The sequence below is a fragment of the Rhinopithecus roxellana genome, chromosome 3 (genome assembly GCF_007565055.1).
Source record: "Rhinopithecus roxellana isolate Shanxi Qingling chromosome 3, ASM756505v1, whole genome shotgun sequence".
Classification (NCBI taxonomy): Eukaryota; Metazoa; Chordata; class Mammalia; order Primates; family Cercopithecidae; genus Rhinopithecus; species Rhinopithecus roxellana.
Genome location: NC_044551.1, coordinates 131993562 through 132011675, shown reverse-complemented (window position 1 = coordinate 132011675; position 18114 = coordinate 131993562). Strand labels below are relative to the sequence as shown.

Genomic DNA, 18114 nt, shown 5'->3' with positions numbered 1-18114 from the left:
TCAAAAAAAAAAAAAAAAAAAAAAAGTCAATTCTGATGAGGTCTCAGATGAAAATGAGAAATATGTTACTGGACAATGGAGAAAAGGCAATCCTTGAGATAAAGTGGCAAATAACTTGGCTGAATTGTGTGTTTTAGTGTTTGCTAGAAGGTAGAACTTGTGACAATAAAATTGAATATTTAGCTGAGGAGGTTTCTAAGTAAAGTGTTAGAGAAGCAGCTTGGTTCCTCTTGATTGCTTATAGTGAAAATGCAAGAAGAGAGAAATGAGCAAGGAATTATTAAGAAAAAAGGACAGAGAGCATATAGATTTGGGAAATTCTCAGCCTATCCATATTGAACAAAAGAGAAAGGATGTTCTGAAGAGAGCACTAAGGATGTGGCTGAACAAACATCTGTTAGGGAGATTAGCATGGGTGTGAACTACAAACTTCATCAAATATCCCAGCAGGAAAACTGTTAGTTTGACCTACATGGAAAGAAGATGGGACTGTGAGAAGGCAACTGTCTGTAAGACAGGAAGCATGCCCTCACTAGAGCCTGGATCTGCTGGTACTTTGATTTTGGGCTTCCTAGCCTCCTGAACTGTGAGAAACAAATGTTTGTTGTATAAGCCACATAGTCTTTGTTTGTTGTATAAGCCACATAATATTTTTGTTACAGGAGCCCAAAATGACCAAATAATAAATACTTAAATAAGCAAACTAATTTCTAGAGGATATGAGCCTTAACTTATTCAATGTAATCACAGAAAACATAACTGAAATTTGGGGTTCAAATAAGGTTCTGCTAGTTTCTTTGATTAGAAATTTCAGTATCTTCTTAGTTGAATTCCTAATCAATTTCCATTAACAGTGCTTCTAAGTGTTCAAAATTTCAGGGCCACAGACTGTACCTTCTGTACAATCAGTGAGATTGACTCAATGTCCCTGTTTTTCAACTTAAATGATCAATTTTTTCTCTTGTCCATCTTCTTTCTCTATCTTGTGGCTCAGGCTTTACTTTTTTCATTTTGACACAACATAGCACCATTTGAGATCTGGTCCTGATAATTCATTTATAAATAAATCTAGGATCAACAACTATTTCTTGAGTATATACTCATTGTATGCCCAGCTGGGCTAGGCAGCATGACATAACCCAATGAAAATAATACATTTGTCATTTAATTTTCTGCCAGTTAAAAAAAGGATTCTAAGGTTGCATCAAGCAAAAGATAACTATGTATTAGGACAATGAATAGGAGACTGAGGCTGAGAATAAATTACTGAAATGGAAAACTAACCATAGCTCTGGGTTTCTAGGAAAGGCAAAAATGTATTACATAGTTATTATTTTCTAACAAAAAGAACATATCAGTTCATCTATACAAAGAATTTTTCCTAGTACTTACCTCTAAGACAAATTTACCGTATGGATCTTTATACTGTGGACCTTAACATAATGACCTCTTAGCTATTATCCCACTTCACAAATAACCCCTGTGTTACTATCTTTGTTTAAAAATGTTTCCTATTTAGACTAAAACCTTCTTGAGGCCAGAGATCATGTTTCTAATGTTTCCCCAGTACTTGTATGGAGTGGGTGTGTTCAACTGAATCAGTAATTATCTTTAATAACAATTTTTGGAAACATTTCCTGCCTTGAGGGCATAATATTCAATCTTAACTCCAAGAAAACACTTTTTTTGTTTGCTTGTTTTTGGAGACAAAGTCTTGCTCCATTGCCCAGGCTGGAGTGTGGTGATGTGATCATAGCTCACTGCAGCTTCAAACTCCTGGGTTCATGCAATCCTCCTGCCTCAGCGCCACAAATATCTGGGACTACAGGCATGTACCACCATGTCTGGCTAATTTCTTTTAAAAAAGTTTTGTACAGACGAGGTCTTCCTATGTTGCCCTGCGTGGTCTCAAACTCCTGGCCTCAAGAAATCCTCCTGCCTCAGCCTCCCAAAGAGTTGGGATTACAGGCATGAGCCTCGATGTCCAGCCAAGAAACACTTTCAAACCACAAAGTCAAAGTTTTGTGGTTCTGGTGGCCTTATTGTGAGCTAAATTTATTCAATAAAAGTGCTAAAAACCTGTAACAAAAAATATGAAGTGAGAGACAATTGATATACATGTAGGGGTTAAAAATCTCCAACTCTCAAAGTTAAAATTACAGAGACCTAGGAGAGTATCACTTTGTTGCTCTGAGACCAAAGAAGGTATTAGACCCATAGTGTGAACATTTGGCCATAAGACAAGGAAAAATGATAGCCCTTCCTCTCCATCTCCTTTATTGCCACAGAAACCGGATAACCAGGGTACCAAAGATCAGTCCATGGTATTTTAAATGTCCTCAGAATGCAGTATTCTACTCTATTCCATTCTAATCTAAGCCACATAATCAGACTTCTGTCTTGATTTGTTCACAATCCTTCTGATTTTTATGCCTATGATTATAGCCTATTTCTTTCTCTGAAAAAGATTCCATTTTGGAATTCCCAGGCAATGAGTGAAGCCTTAAATCTTACTTTGTTAATCCTCCCCCTGGTACTGGATCCTGTTTATTTTTTTCTCCTTCATTTCCTATAAAGGAGTGAGGTGGGGTATGGTGAAGGAAAATAGGCACTCTTAAAACCAATTGCTAGATTCTGTTTGCTCAGTCATTACCCATTGCCTTGATTTTCTGTTCCCCACAACCAGACTGTACTTCCTGATTCAAACCTGAGCTTACCATACTCTGATAACTCCCTAGTGACAGCTCACCTTCTATTCCCTCTAAAGCCAACCTCTACAGCTGAAATAGCTCCTCCTGAAACTATTCTGAACTCTAGTAATAAGATCTTTACCCAAATTTGGCTTCCACCCTTGTTCCCTCAAGCCTTCCCTTAACAAAGATCTAGTATGCTTTGAGTCTAAATCTACCTGGCTCTTCTGAGTTAACTTGAATAAATTATTTAATAAGGATTGGTTCCTAACTTTTAAAAGTTACATGGCTTTGATTGTAAATTTTTTTGTCCCCTAGAAGTCCTTTCCAATTTGAGATGACTGAGGTGTTACTGTGACTGGGAATTTTATTTAGGAGAGGGCTTACAATGAATGATCATTTTAAGGATATAAGAACAGTAAAAACGGCCCTATTATCAACTGAAGTGTGTTTTTCTACATTCCTTCTTATAAAAGGCTTACAATAGTCAATCACAGTCTCATATTTGCAGTAAAATACAAAATCTATCATTAAGATCTTTTATAATACTAATAAAAAAGAAATATTTCTTATGTAATGATTTATATTTAACAAATTAATATGTCACTTCCTTTGAGTTCTCCTTAACTTGTTATTGTGCTAATTTTGTCAGTCAATCCTTGGTTTCCTAGCAGTCTTTGTGGAACCAGGAGACAGAATGACCAATCTTTCAGCTACAAACATGCAGGGAAGGCAGTAGGGCCTGAATGCAGCTCATCTACTATGTGGACACTAAGAAAAACCTCTTCCAAAGGTAATTCCAATGGAGTAATATGGGTCCTTTATTCTACAAAAAGATCCCTATTAAAGATTAGTGAATTTTTTCTCCATCTCAGCAGCCTTCAAAACAATCGAAACTTGGTGTGCCTGAAGGATATAAAAGGATATAAACATTAAGGAGCACACTAGGTTCTTAAGGGAAATAATCTATCAGGAATGAAAACAATCACAAATAATATCATATTAAATGATCAAATACTGAACAATTTCCTCTTAAGATCAGGAACAAGACAAGGATGTCCACGCCAGCCACCTCTATTCAACCTTGTACTAGAGGTTCTAGCCAGGGGAGTTTGGCAAAAAACCAAAAATATATAAATTAATTAGATAAACATGCATTCAGATTGAAAAGGGAGAAGTAAAACTATCTGTATTCACGAATGATATGATCTTGAATATGAAAACTCCTAAGGAATACACACACATGCATGTGCACACACACACACACACACACAGATTAGAACTAAAAATAGTGAATTCAGCAAGGTTGCAAAATACAAGACTAATATATAAAAATCAATCATGTCTCTAGTAGTACTGAATATGAAAATAAAATTAAGAAAATTTCAGTTAGAATAGCTTCAAAAAGAATCAAATACTTAGAAATAAATACAAGAGAAGAAGCTTAAGGCTTGTACACTGAAAACAACAAAGCGTTTTTGAAAGAAGACCTAAATAAATGGAAAGAAAGCCCACTGTCATGGATTAGAAGACTTACGATTGTCAAGATGGCAACACTCCTCAAATTAACCTATTTAGTCAATCCCAATACAAATCTCTGCTCCTTTTTTACTTTTGCAGAAATTAACAAATCAGTCCTAAAATTCATATGGAAACGCAAGACCTAGAATAGCCAAAATCATCTTGAAAAAGAATGAACAAAGTTGGAGGATCTACTCCCTGATTTCAAACCTTACCACAAAGCTACAGTAATCAAGTCAGTGTGGTACTGGTATGAGGACAGGCATATGTAGAGAATAAAGTACAGTCCAGAAGCAAATCCTTACATTTATAGTCTATGGATTTTGACAAGGATGCTAAGACAAATCAAAGAAGAAAGAAGATTCTTTTTCAATAAATGGTGCTGGGATAACTAAATATCCATATTCAAAAGAATTAAATTGGACCCTTACTTCGCACAGTATACAAAAACTAGCTTAAATGACAAAAACAAAAACTAGATAAATTGAACTTCATCAAAATTAAAACTTCTGTACTTCGGAGGAAATCATCAAGAAAGTGAATTAGTCATCCAGAGAATGGGAGAAACTTTTCATAATCATTTGTTGATAAGGGATTTGTACCAATATATAAAGATCTATGAAAAATCAAAAATAAAACGATAATCCAATTAAAAATGAGCAAAGGATGTGAGTAGACATTTCTCTAAAAAAAATACAAATGGCCAACAGCACATAAAAAGAGGTTCAACATCATTATTCATCAGAGAAATGAAAAAAAAAAAAAAAACTACAATGAGATGCCACTTCACACCTAGTAGGATAGCTAACATAAAAAAAAGACAGATAATAATAAGCGCTGGTGAAGATGTGCAGAAAGTGGAACCGTCATACACTGCTGGCAGGATTGTAAGTATGGGGAGAAATGGGAAATGGTTATGGAATTTCTTTTGGGGTGATAAAAATGTCCTAAAATTACATAGTAATGATAGTTGTATGAGTCTGCAAATATGCAAAAAGCCTTTGAACTGTACACTTTATTTAAAGGATGAATTTTATGACATGTAAATTACATTTCAATAAAGCTCAATAAATCTCCATTGTATCTTGATAAAAGTATGTAAAATTTACCTCAGGAAAAAAAAGTTTAAAAAATGTAAACAAGCAAACATAAGCTAATTATTAAATGAAAGGTGAAGTTGAACCGACTGGGGATGAAATGGAAAGTTTTCTAGACTTATTTCATAGACTGCCATATAACATTGTAAGGATATTATTATAATATTAATTTAGTTGTATTATAATTTAGTCATTTTCTTATTTTATTGAAAAGACTATACCTACAAGAGTGTGTCATAGAGAAGCAATCTTTTCAGACTGAGAGCTGCGCATGCCAGCAACAAGGAGTCTATAAAAGTCTTACACCAGAATGAAAAAAGTAACACTGTCTAATGTGGAGTAACTGATTAGGTAGAATTCTCAAATCCGTCAATATTTAAATGGAGAGCAGGGAGAATTAATAAATTTAGTTAGTAAAACAGTTAAGGGTTAAACTTTATATGTTGGTTAACTGTGCAGATATTTAAGACTACTCATGTTGTTATAATATATATTACTTTCAAACTTGGGATAAGAGCAATATTAGACTCTTTATCTTCAAGATGTTTCTAGATCATTTGGGCAAAACAAGATTGGACACAAAAGATAACTTTAACAAAACTAATTATCTTGAAGATATATTACAAATGGCAAGTTATTTTTACTGAATTACCTAGATTTTTAAAGTAGGTTTGTAAGAGTATTTTTGGCCTGAGTTATCTGGATACCATTATGATTCCGTTTTTCTTGCTTACCTCCCTTATTTTAATTTCCCTCAATTTTTGACTCTCAGCAGCTCAACTTTTAGCTGTTCTCATTGATCACATTATGTAGATATCTTACCAATATCCAATTTACTTTGTTCCTTACAGACAAAATATAAATGACACTTCTTTAAGGTCATAGTTAGCTGATGTAAAAGACTAATTATTTTAGTTCCATTTTCTCTTCAGTGTAAATCCAAATCATGCTCCAGGCAATTTAAAAAAATCTACTGAGAGTAGAGAGAGGTTGAGTGTCCTCACACAGCTATGTCCAAAAACCAGTCCTCTATCAGCTGCTGAAGGGCAGCTTAGGCTGCCTGGAGGCCAGGGAGCCCAGCATGGAACAATGGCATGAAAATAGAGTTCCCTTCATTCCTTAATTCACATGCAAGTGAGGTGCCAATCAAGTGCTGACAAGCATGGAGAAACCAAAATCAAAAGTGGGTAGCGATACACTTTCAAAAGGAGCTGTTTTCACACATTTCTAAGTGATTTTTTAATGATGGTTGTGAATATACTACTAACAACATTGAAAAGGAAATAAAAGTAATAAGAAAAACACAAAATTTGTATCAGCTGAGATGATTCAATAAACTAATGAAATATATTTACTTAAATTACTTAACATGTTTTACAAAAATATATGAACGCTCTTGTTTTGGCTAAGCAAAGAGATTTCCATTCAAATTGATATATTGAGCACTGCAAACAGGGAAGGTAAGGTGCGCTGAGATCAATAACTGGGCATTGATAAATAAAGCCTGTTAATTTCCAAATTAAATAAAAAATTTAAGTTTACTTGATATTGCCAAACTGATCACCTGGAAAGATAAGAGCCAAACACTCTGAAATGGCCAACAATAAAAGCGACGAAATCACTTCATCATAGTGGCTGGAGAAAATGATGATGAAGAAGGTCAAAAACTGCCTTGTTTTAAAATGACAGTTAATTTTCAAAAAATGAGCCTGAATTTTTTACAACTAATATAAGGCAAAAGTAAGTTGCATTATTTGTAGATTTCTTTCCAGATGAATTTGGTAAATACATTCTAATTATGGTTACTACTTCTATTATGTGTAAAGTAAAATTTCTAAGGAATTTCAGGCTTTGTAAATGATGGTTTAATAACTGTAACTTTACATACTGGCATAACTTTAAGTATACCGAAAAGATAACAGAGGCAGATATATTACTTTTAAAAGTTCATTACCAATTCATGAGATGAAACAGGGCTTTCCTTTTGTCTTTAGTGACTAAATCCTATAATCAATAGGGTTGTCTTATCAAAATTTATTTTTACTAGGAACACAGAAAGTTTAGAGAATTGGAAATTTGAGTTGTTACCATACGGTGAAAGTAAAAGCAGTTAATAGCATACTTTTAATGTCATGTTTCTTCTTATTATAGTAAAATGTATACTGTCTTTTAATATGGTTAGATCTAATCAAGTTCTAAGATTTACTATCATAAAATGAATATTGGTTTTGAAAATAAATCTCTGATTATAAGATATTCTTCAGGATAAATTCAACACTTTAAGATAGGATATAATAGTAAATTATGTTCTCACTTTTCAAAAACAACACTTAGCAAAATATTAAAGCATAAGTAATTGCATTTGTTGGTGAAACTATACTTGCTACAATTTACATTTAAAACAATTTTTTTCTGAAATTCATGACATAAAGAAGAATGTGAACCGATATGACAATGGTAGAAAAACAATTTTCATGCATTCAAACATGATGCTACAAACTAAGACTGTTCCCTAAGAAATGTGTGTGTGTGTGTGTGTGTGTGTGTGTGTGATCTTCAATCAAAAGTAAAATTTTATGACAATTTAAATGACTGAAATCCAAAGGATTTACTATCAGACATGCATAATGCACTATGGGGACAAAAACCCCAATCATAATTTAAGATTTATATATTAATCTTTACAATTTACTTGCTTGTAAAGTTAACATTAAAAGTTTGAATGAAAGTAAAACAATTCATACAGTACAGTTATGCTGAAAAGTCCTGAAAAAAATATATTTACCAACATTTTAACACCATGAGTTTTTAAATCTTTTGCTTTTGCCTAAAACTGAATAACGTTTTTATCAGTTTTAGGCAAAAGCAAAGGCTCTAAAAACATTTCAATGTTTATTATTTAACAATACTATATTTTAGAAAGCCTTTCAAACAAAAACACAGTGGACTTAAACATATTAATCAAATTTGTCAAAAAATTAATGTAAAATTCATCAGGGCACAATGTTATTTGCTTAAAGGAATTCATTGTATTAGGTCAGGAACCAGTCTTTATTCATTTGCCACCATCTGTATGCTTCCATTACATACCCCTAATCAAAGTTATTTCACAAAAAAGTAGCCCCCCCCCCACAAAAAAAAAGAAGATGATGAGATAATTGCCATTAATACTTTAAAACCTAAACAACATATATTACATTAAATAGACTTCTCAGCCCTGGCGTTGCCTGACAGATATGTGATGTGCCAGTGGTTATATTATATTCTTCCTCCCATGCATGTGCCTCCTGCAGAGATAGCAGACTACAGAAGCTGACCCTTACTGAGACCATCTTGTCTCTCTGACAAAGCTCCTTTTTAACTTCTTACTTACTGGTTACTTCCTGTGATGGAGAAAAACTTTAGCTCAGCTTGTGATAATTTCACAGGCCCTGAGGACCCTGACCCTAATAGCCTCAAGGTCAGAAGTCAAGTCTTGTTCTGAAACATCTGTGTGCTTTATATTAAAGTGGAACAAAAGTGGAGAAATATCCACCAGTGTGTGACAAGCAGGACAGGCAAAATAGGACTGACACACTGGTCATCTGTTAACTCTGGCATCTTCAGTTCATTTTAAAAACTGTCCAAAAGGCATGTAAATTTTAAGTTTGGTGTGTAAAGGTTTTCGTAAATTGTCTTAAAGTTAAAAAATGGGAATTTATGTTTTATAGAACTCTAAAATTTGATTAGCCTTGCAGACTTTCAGACATATTTTAAGTCACTCTACAAGTCAAGAAATTTCATGCTTTAAGTAATTTAACAGCTTACAAAGAAAAAATAAGCTATATATAATCTATATCTATGGAGATAAAGAGATATATATATCTATATAGCTATATATCTATATCTGTAGGGATTGAAAGGAATTATTTGAAAAACAACATTCATATTTTAAAAAGTACATCATACTAGTGTGCTAAAGAGCTATCTTAAGATATCCATTATATATATCAAAATAAATAAATTAATTCAGCATAGTTAAAATTAGTTGAAAATAATCCCTAAAAACTGAAATAAATTTAGGAAATAAATGATTTAACTTAATGATTTATTGATCTTAAGACAGCAGAAGCACTTGTAGAGTTAGGTCAGCTAAAATATTCTCAGATGTCACTACCAGTTTTATAACTAAATCAAGTGGGTAAGCAATAAGACATAGGAAGGTTGAAAAGGTCATGGAAATATATTCAATTTCCATGTCAGAGAAAAACATGCCAAAGTCTAGAAACATAAAAATTAGGCAATCAATATTGTGTCTCTGGTTTAATGCCCACTTAGATCAATTTGGATTTAAAATTTTCAACTGTACTTTTATCAAATTAATAATTTTATGGTAAGATTGGTAACTTCCTGTAACACAAGAGATTACGGACAGGGAGGCATGAATTCTTCATTAATCCATTATTAGAATTGATTATATCACATTAACCATGCTGGCCCATGATTGTGATATTGTAATATTGCATCTAACACAGGGAGAATTCAGAAATTTGGTAGGTTTTTTCTGTCACACACATACAATCTTAACTCTAAGTATCAAATTACTTTGAAATATGAAGATTTCTATGACCAAGCAATGCATTCTAATTAGAAGCAGATTAATGGAAGCTTTCTGGTAGTTTTCGTACTAATTATATAAAATTCTGATCAAGTATCAAGTACAAGTCAGGTTAAAACTATCAAAATATTAAGTATTCAAAAGGTCTCTTGAAATGTTAAACACTTTATAGATAACATAAGCCTGAATGGTGTATACATAAAGCAGGAAACAATAAATATCATGAAATGTATGGAAACTGGCACTATAATGTAGAAATTAAAAAGTAATATGTAAACAAGGAACAGGCAGAAAGCTTTCTGGTTAGCACTAGAAAGCTCTGCCACCATAAAATAAATTAGTAGGCTGAGGCAGGCAGATCACAAGGTCAGGAGATCAAGACCATCCTGGCCAACATGGTGAAACCCTGTCTCCACTAAAAACACAAAAATTAGCTAAGCATGGTGGTGCGTGCCTGTAATCTCAGCTACTTGGGAGGCTGAGGTAGGAGAATAGCCTGAACCAGGGAGTTGGAGGTTGCAGTGAGCTGAGATAGTGCCACTGCCCTCCAGCCTGGCGACAGAGCAAGACTCTGTCTCAAAAAATAATAATAATAATAAAATAAATTAATTAATAAATTCTTTTCAAACTTCATAAAATTATTTACTCAAAATATGTTATTTTCACCCTTTATAACATAACCTAAAGAGTACTGATACCAACAGAAAGAAAGGAGAGGGGATAAACCTACAAGGAGACTAGAACTAAAAAGAGTAAAATATGCACTTACCAGTTCAACAAAAGCAAGTCCTCCATAGCTGTGAGCAACAAAAAACACATTCTCAGCAGCAGCCTGAGCTATGAAATGATCCCAAACATAGATTGCATGTTCTTCAGGAGAACCATTTTCCTATAAGGGAAACAAATGTAATATATTACATACTGTATCTAATTATTATCATAGCAAACAACAATTAAATTAAATGGTTGAATACACAGCATAGGAAATACAATGGTTATAGCTCATTCAAAACAAACATAATACAAAAGAACCACACTGAAAATTCAAATTAGAGAATATGAGAGCACTTCAAAAAGTTTGTAAAAAATATAATTAAAAGAAAAATAAAAAAAGAAACTTTATTTCTGAACATTTCATGAAGATCAAGAAATTTTGTAAGTGGTGATACATGCCTTTTAGTCCACCCCTAAAGAACTCAGGGTCCTGGTAATTTAACGATATCAATGCAGTCTTTTTTACATTATTAACTGAAGAAAAATGGTGCCCTTAAACATTTTTTACGATTAGAAAACTAAAAGTCAGAAGGAGCCAAATCAGGACTGCAAGGTGGATGCCTAATGATTTCCCAGAGAAACTCCTGCAAAATTACCCTTGTTTGATGAGAGGAATGAGCAGGATATTCTTGTGGTTGAGAACTCTCTGATGAAGCTTTCCCAGGCATTTTTCCGCTAAAGCTTGGGCTAAATTTCTCAAAACACTTTCATAATAAACAGATGCTATTGTTCTTTGGACCTCTAGAAAGTCAACAAGCAAAATGCCTTGGGCATCCCCCTAAACTGCTGCCAGAACCTTTGCTCTTGACCAGTCAGATTTTGTTTTGACTGGACCACTTCCATCTCTTGGTAGCCATTACTTTGATTGTGCTTTGTCTTCAGGATTGTACTGGTAAAGCCATGTTTCATCTCCTGTTGTAATTCCTCAAAGAGATGTTTATTTTGATCCAAATTGTTAAAAATGTCCATTGAAATATCTGCTCTCGTCTACAGCTGATCTGGGTGCAACAGTTTTGGTACACAATGAGTACAAAGTTTTTTCACCTTAATTTTTTCAGTCAGAATTGTGTAGGTGGAATCAATTGAGATGTCTATGTGTCACCTACTGTTTCTGTTGTTAATCACTGATCTCATCAATTAGGGCACAAACAAGATTTTTTCTCTTAAATTGATGCAGATGGTCAGCTGCCATGAGCTTCATCTTCAACATTGTCCTGTCCCTTCTTCAAATGAGTTAGCCATTTGTAAACTACTGATTTATTTGGGAGACTGTCCCCATAAACTTTTTGTAAAGCATCAATGATTTTACCATTCTTCCACCCAAGCTTCACTATAAATTTGATGCTTGTTCTTGCTTCAATTTTAGCAGAATTCATGTTGCTCTGACAGGTGCTCTTTTCAAACTGATGCCCTGTATTTCTTAGGGCCTTGAATGAGATCCTCTTCAGGCATGTTATAGCAAGTTAGTAAGAGTTTATTTTGGTGCAATAAAAATGAAATCCATGCATAGATTTTTTCATAATAAGCATTTTCCATGAACTTTTTGAAGGTCCTTCAAAAATTAGTAAGTACATTAGAATTATGTAGCAGAAAGTTATACTGATCTTTTGATAAAACAATATTAAAAAATGTAATTACATTTTCATATGTAGGTATGAAAATATTTAATATATATAAAAATTATTTTATTTATAAGATTTTAAGTATCTCTGTAAGCTAAAAATAAGGAAAAATGAATATTTTTTATTGAAAATTATATATACACACACACACACACACACACACACACATATATGTATATATATATACACACTTTTTTCCTAAAAGCATTTTCTATATTCTGGAATTGGGGAAAAAACCCTAAATATATAAACCTAGGCCTTTTACATTTTTCCTAACTTGCTAAATCCAAATGAATGTATGTTGCTTAAGTTGCAAAAGTTATGTAATAACTTCATTTTGCTGTTTATTTCTATGGCTGACATATTGTGGTTAAAGCCAAAACCTGGATAATGTGAAAAACAAAGACAAATTAAAAAGTGAAATAATACTGATCAAAAAGCAAACTGTGAAGAACTGAACCCTCATGAAAATGTTTTGTACAAATATTTCTTAGAAGTTTGAACACTAAAAGACTCATTTCCTAAGAATGTCATGGATATTAGATAATGCACACAATCACATTTTCCTTTTTAGAAATTTTATAATAAATTATTAAGGTCCCCACATGCATGGCTTCACTTACCATCTAGAAGCTAGTTTGCCCTATGTCTAGCTCTGTCCTAAATTCTCTCTAGAGCCACAAAGCCAACTACTTAATGGTCATTTCCTTCTGTATGTACCATAGACATGTCAAACTGAACCAATCCAACACTCTAGTAAGTATTGTCTAAGCTCCCCAAATCTGTATTGTCTAAGCTCCCCATATCCAGCTGAAATCTGAGAATCAACTTTTATTTCTCTCTGCCCCAAATTCCTCATATAATCAGTCATTAAAATTCTATTGATCCTGCCACCAACTGTCTCCCAAATCCATCTACGTTTCTCTCATTTCATCTGGGTTAGCTCAAGCCACCACCATTTCACAAGTGGATGACTGCAACAATCTCTAGCCTAGCTTCAACAATGTCTAGCCTAGCCTAGTAGTGACCTGTAGGATTGACCATTTACATGCTCTGATTCTGTAGTGAGAATAACCTGTCAAGAAAGCAAACGTGATCATGTTGCCAAGGTACTCACTCTCTGTTTAGAATCCTCCAATTTTCTCATTGTCCTCAGAATTAAGTTCAAATTCCTTTATTTTTTTAAACTTTTTGAGACGGAGTCCTGCTCTCTTGCCTGCGTAGGAGTGTGGTGGTGCGATCTTGGCTCACTGCAACCTCTGCCTCCCAGGTTCAAGTGATTCTCCTGCTTCAGCCTCCCATGTAGCTGGGGTTACAGTAGGTGCATGCCATCGCGCCCGGCTAATTTTTGTATTTTCAGTAGAGATGGGGTTTCACCACGTTGGCTTGGCTAGTCATGAACTCCTGACCTTAAGTGATTTGCCCACCCTAGCTTCCCAAAGTGCTGGGATTACAGGCATGAGCCACTGTGCCTAGCCCTCAAACTCTTCAATATGACATTCAAGGCCCTTTATAAATTTCAGACTCCTCAGTATGACATTCAAGGCCCTTTATGGCATTGTTTATTGAACTATACCTTTCACCACTGCCTATGAAATATCTTGACCCCGAAGACATCCCTTTTCCCCCTGAGAAGACACACAGAACATTCTCTGTGTTCTAGTTGTAGGGAGCAACTTGAAGTAACCTAATTGTGCCATATTTTTCTTGCTATGGATTATTGCATTTGTTGAGATAGTGATCTTCGTGCTCTGCCTTCACTTCCCATACCACCTTCTACTGCATACTCCCTACTTGTCTTCAGTACTGAAATGAGATATCACTTCCTCTGGAAAGTCGGCTCTATTTTTCCCAAGGACTAGGATAATGTCTTCTAACATCATCTTGTGCATGCTTCCTATTATTGCACTGAAGGAGTTGTACTGTAATTACTAGTTAGATTATCAAATTCCTGAGGCCAAGAACTATGTCTTCTTGTTCATTAAATCTTAGTGTAATAAATGAGTAACAAAAACACAACATTTATCTTCAGGCTGATTACCTACAACCTTGTAGTCATATATTAAAATACAAACATACTTCCAAAATCATTTCTTAGTAACATAAATATGAAATTACCCACACAGAAGAGTTGGAAGGAAAACCTTATAGGGATTTTAGGCTTTGATAATTTATCTTTTGTTAGTTTAAAAAGTAAGAAAATGGTTATCATAAAAATGAGGAAAGTGGTTAACTTTAAGGAAGGGAATGAAGTTGTGACTAAGAAATTGACTTTTAGTGGCTGCCAGCGTTCCATTTCTTGTCTGCTTTGATAGTTACACAAGTGTATTCTTTATGGTTATTATTTAAACTAACCATACATATTTAGTAATTTTCTGTAGACATATCAGGAGTGACCATACAATGTGTTGTTCGCAGAAGAAAGATATTATCAGCAATTGTAGTGGGAAAACAGGTCCAAATTGGGACTATACAGAAAAATCCTGAACACCTGATCACCCTAGTTATAGCTCGCAATGAAAGAAATATGAAAACAAAATAGAAGGAGAGCTACCAGAGTTTCCACCTATTAATGGTTGGCATAACTAACCATCTTAAATACTTGAGATGGTCTTAAATACTCCATATATGGACAGGATTACATATATGTGTGTGTATATATATATATATTTATATGTGTGTGTGTGTATATATTTATATGTATGTGTATATATTTATACACACACACACACACATTAGATTACTCTGTCCCCATTAAGCTCTGTGCTGAAAGTGGAGGTGGAAGAATGATAAGTATGCCATGATCCTGGTCTTTAATAAGTTAGAGGTATTAACACATAAAGACTTCAGAAGCAGTAGTGTGTGAGTATTACCTCCTTTGTTCCTGTTGGACTGTCCTGAAACCAAGGTTCATGGGCCATTATAAATCCATACTATCTGACCTCAGTGAGGTTCTCCCTGCTGTCTTCTCAGTCACCAATTCTTCCTGTATACTGTTGGGATCCTATTTGTCTCATTCTTTCCATTCCCACCACTGTTTGGTTTTCTTACAATAGACTTTACAAGTTTAGGTTTTCTTACAATAGACTTTAGTCTCAATTTTTCTAGTCCAGCAGTCCCCAACCTTTTTGACATCAGGGACCAGTTTTGTGGAAGACAGCTTTCCACAGACAGAGTGGTGAGGATGGTTTTGGGATGATTCAGGTGCATTACCTTTATTGTGCACTTTATTTCTATTGTAATATATAATGAAATAATTATACAACTAACCATAATGTAGAATCAGTGGGAACTCTGAGCTTGTTTTCCTGCCACTAGGTGGTCCTTTCTGGGGGTGATGGGAGACAGTGACAGATCATTAGGCATTGGATTCTCATAAGGAGCGCACAACCTAGATCCCTCACATGCGCAGTTCACAATAGGGTTCATGCTCTTATGAGAATCTAATACTGCAACTGATCGGATAGGAGGTGGAGCTCAGGTGGTAACGTGAGCAATGGGGAACAGCTGTAAACACAGATGAAGCTTTGGCTTGCTCACCTGCTGCTCACCCCTCCTGTTCAGCCCAGTTCCTAACAGGCCATGGACCAGTATCAATCTGTGACCCAGGGGATGGGGAACCTTGTTCTAGTTTTTCCCTTTACTCTGTTGCCAGATCAATCTTTTTGAAGCCTTGCTCTGATCAAGCCACTCCACTGCCAAAAAAAAAAAGTCATTTACTGAAATGATTTTGCCTACAAAGTAACTGGAACTCTTTAGCCAACATCTTTTCTAAAACTATCTTTCTAGCTTTCCCTTTCACTATCTATTTCCAGGGACCTTATGCTCCAGGCAAATCTGGATTACACATTAATAGTCTGAGAGCCCTAGACAAAACTCAGTTATGCAACTCAGTCTGAGATAAGACAGGCAATGCAGCCCAGATTACACAAAGCCTAAAGGCAAGGAGTAGTTCAGTAATTCACATTTGTGAGATGATAAAGACTATAATACTCCTCAGGGTGGTAGCAGAGTGAATGGAAAGAAAGGGATAGAATGAATCATCATAAAAGAAAAATGAGCAAAATTTTGTGAGTCACAGGATTTGAGGGAAAGTGCCAGCCAGGCCCATCTATGACTAAAGGGAGCTAAGAACCCACAGTTGTTTCTACTGCTTACAGAGAATAGTACTATAGCTGAGTCTTTTCCTCCACAGTTTATGGAGATAATATCTGTTAATGGCCTGTCAGCAGTGGGAAAGAGAAACTTCAAGTTTCCATGTGCTTCAAGTATTTAAATATCTTCACTTTGACTAAGGTCAAGCTGAAATTACAGTTTTTAGCTTTAGACTTTTAAACCAAACACTCTAAAAAGTGAGACCCAACTGAAAAATGTCTACAATATCCACAAGGGGGTCTTTTATAGGCTCAACTAAACCATCAAACTCATAAGACTATTCTGGGCCACACTTGATATCCATTGACTAAAAAAGATACAGAAAGGGAATCAATCTTGCTAGCCGGGCAGCCACCAGACACTACTTTTTTTTTTTTTTTTTTTTTTTTTTTTTTTTTTTTGAGGCAGAGTCTCACTCTGTCGCCGGGGCTGGAGTGCAGTGGCCGGATCTCAGCTCACTGCAAGCTCCGCCTCCCGGGTTTACGCCATTCTCCTGCCTCAGCCTCCTGAGTAGCTGGGACTACAGGCGCTCACCACTTCGCCCGGCTAGTTTTTTTGTATTTTTAGTAGAGACGGGGTTTCACCGTGTTAGCCAGGATGGTCTCGATCTCCTGACCTCGTGATCCGCCCGTCTCGGCCTCCCAAAGTGCTGGGATTACAGGCTTGAGCCACCGCGCCCGGCCCAGACACTACTTTTTAGTGGAGCCTTGCAGCAGTCCTTGTGCCAACCCCCAGAACCTCTGAGGATTTACTATCTTTGGAATATGGGGTGTTAACTTTGGAGTGAGGGAATCAGGCTCACCTTGAGCAGATGCAGGAGTTATCCTGGCTTAAAAATCCTATACACAACAGAAGCCAATACCTTTGCAATAACTCCATAGGTATGGCTTTCAGGATCCCATCCCATAAGAGACACTCAATTCTGAGTCACTATTCTTAGGGAAGATCAAAGCTATGGTATACCATGTTTTAATTCCTACTAATCCTGATGGAGTTTACAAATTAGGGTTTTTTTTTTTTTTTTTTTTTTTTTTTTTTACCACAGGCAATATTGTCTAGCGACCATCCACTTAAGAATGAATGCTATGATGTGCTGCCCAGAATCCCTTCAGTTATAAGGCACTCATTTCTTTAGCTGTGGGAGTGCTGGCCTTAGCTGAGGCACTCTAGAAATTGCCCTCAGCCAAAAAGCAACCTTGCTTAAGGTTACAGTCCTACACCTGGTCACTTGCCTACGGCAGAACATCTTTGAAAAGTCATCTCAGATCCAGAGACTACCATGGGGTTAGCTGAGGGCTTTGTTGTGACTACACTGCAGTTCAACTCCTGTCCAATTCTATTTTTTTCACCTCCCTACAAGTGCTGATCCCAAGAGGACTCCTCAATCATCTTCCTGCATGTAAACTTCCATTTCAAAATTTATTATCTGGGAAACTCAACCTAACACACCACTATATCAGGCTTCCAGGAGAAGAGCCAGAAAGTCAACTGAAAGTCAGAATCTCATGCAGAAATGGAACTAGTTATTTATAAGAAATGTCTTATAAGAAAAATATGTAACATATTTATAACTATTTACATGTATTATTATCATGCCCTTTTTAAAACAACTGCAAAATATTGCTGGCTCAGGATTACCTGCCAGCTCTACCATCAGC

The 18114-nt window shown here is 35.3% G+C and overlaps 1 protein-coding gene across 8 annotated transcripts in view; it reads right to left on the bottom strand.

The window, feature by feature from the left end:
• Positions 1–18114, bottom strand: part of FAM172A (family with sequence similarity 172 member A) — a 528836-nt gene that overhangs the window by 200245 nt on the left and 310477 nt on the right. For all 8 annotated transcript variants that reach the window (XM_030927233.1, XM_030927239.1, XM_030927235.1 and 5 more), the window contains one exon: positions 10675–10794. In XM_030927233.1, coding sequence (XP_030783093.1) covers positions 10675–10794 — 120 coding nt within the window. The remainder of the gene's footprint in view (positions 1–10674; positions 10795–18114) is intronic.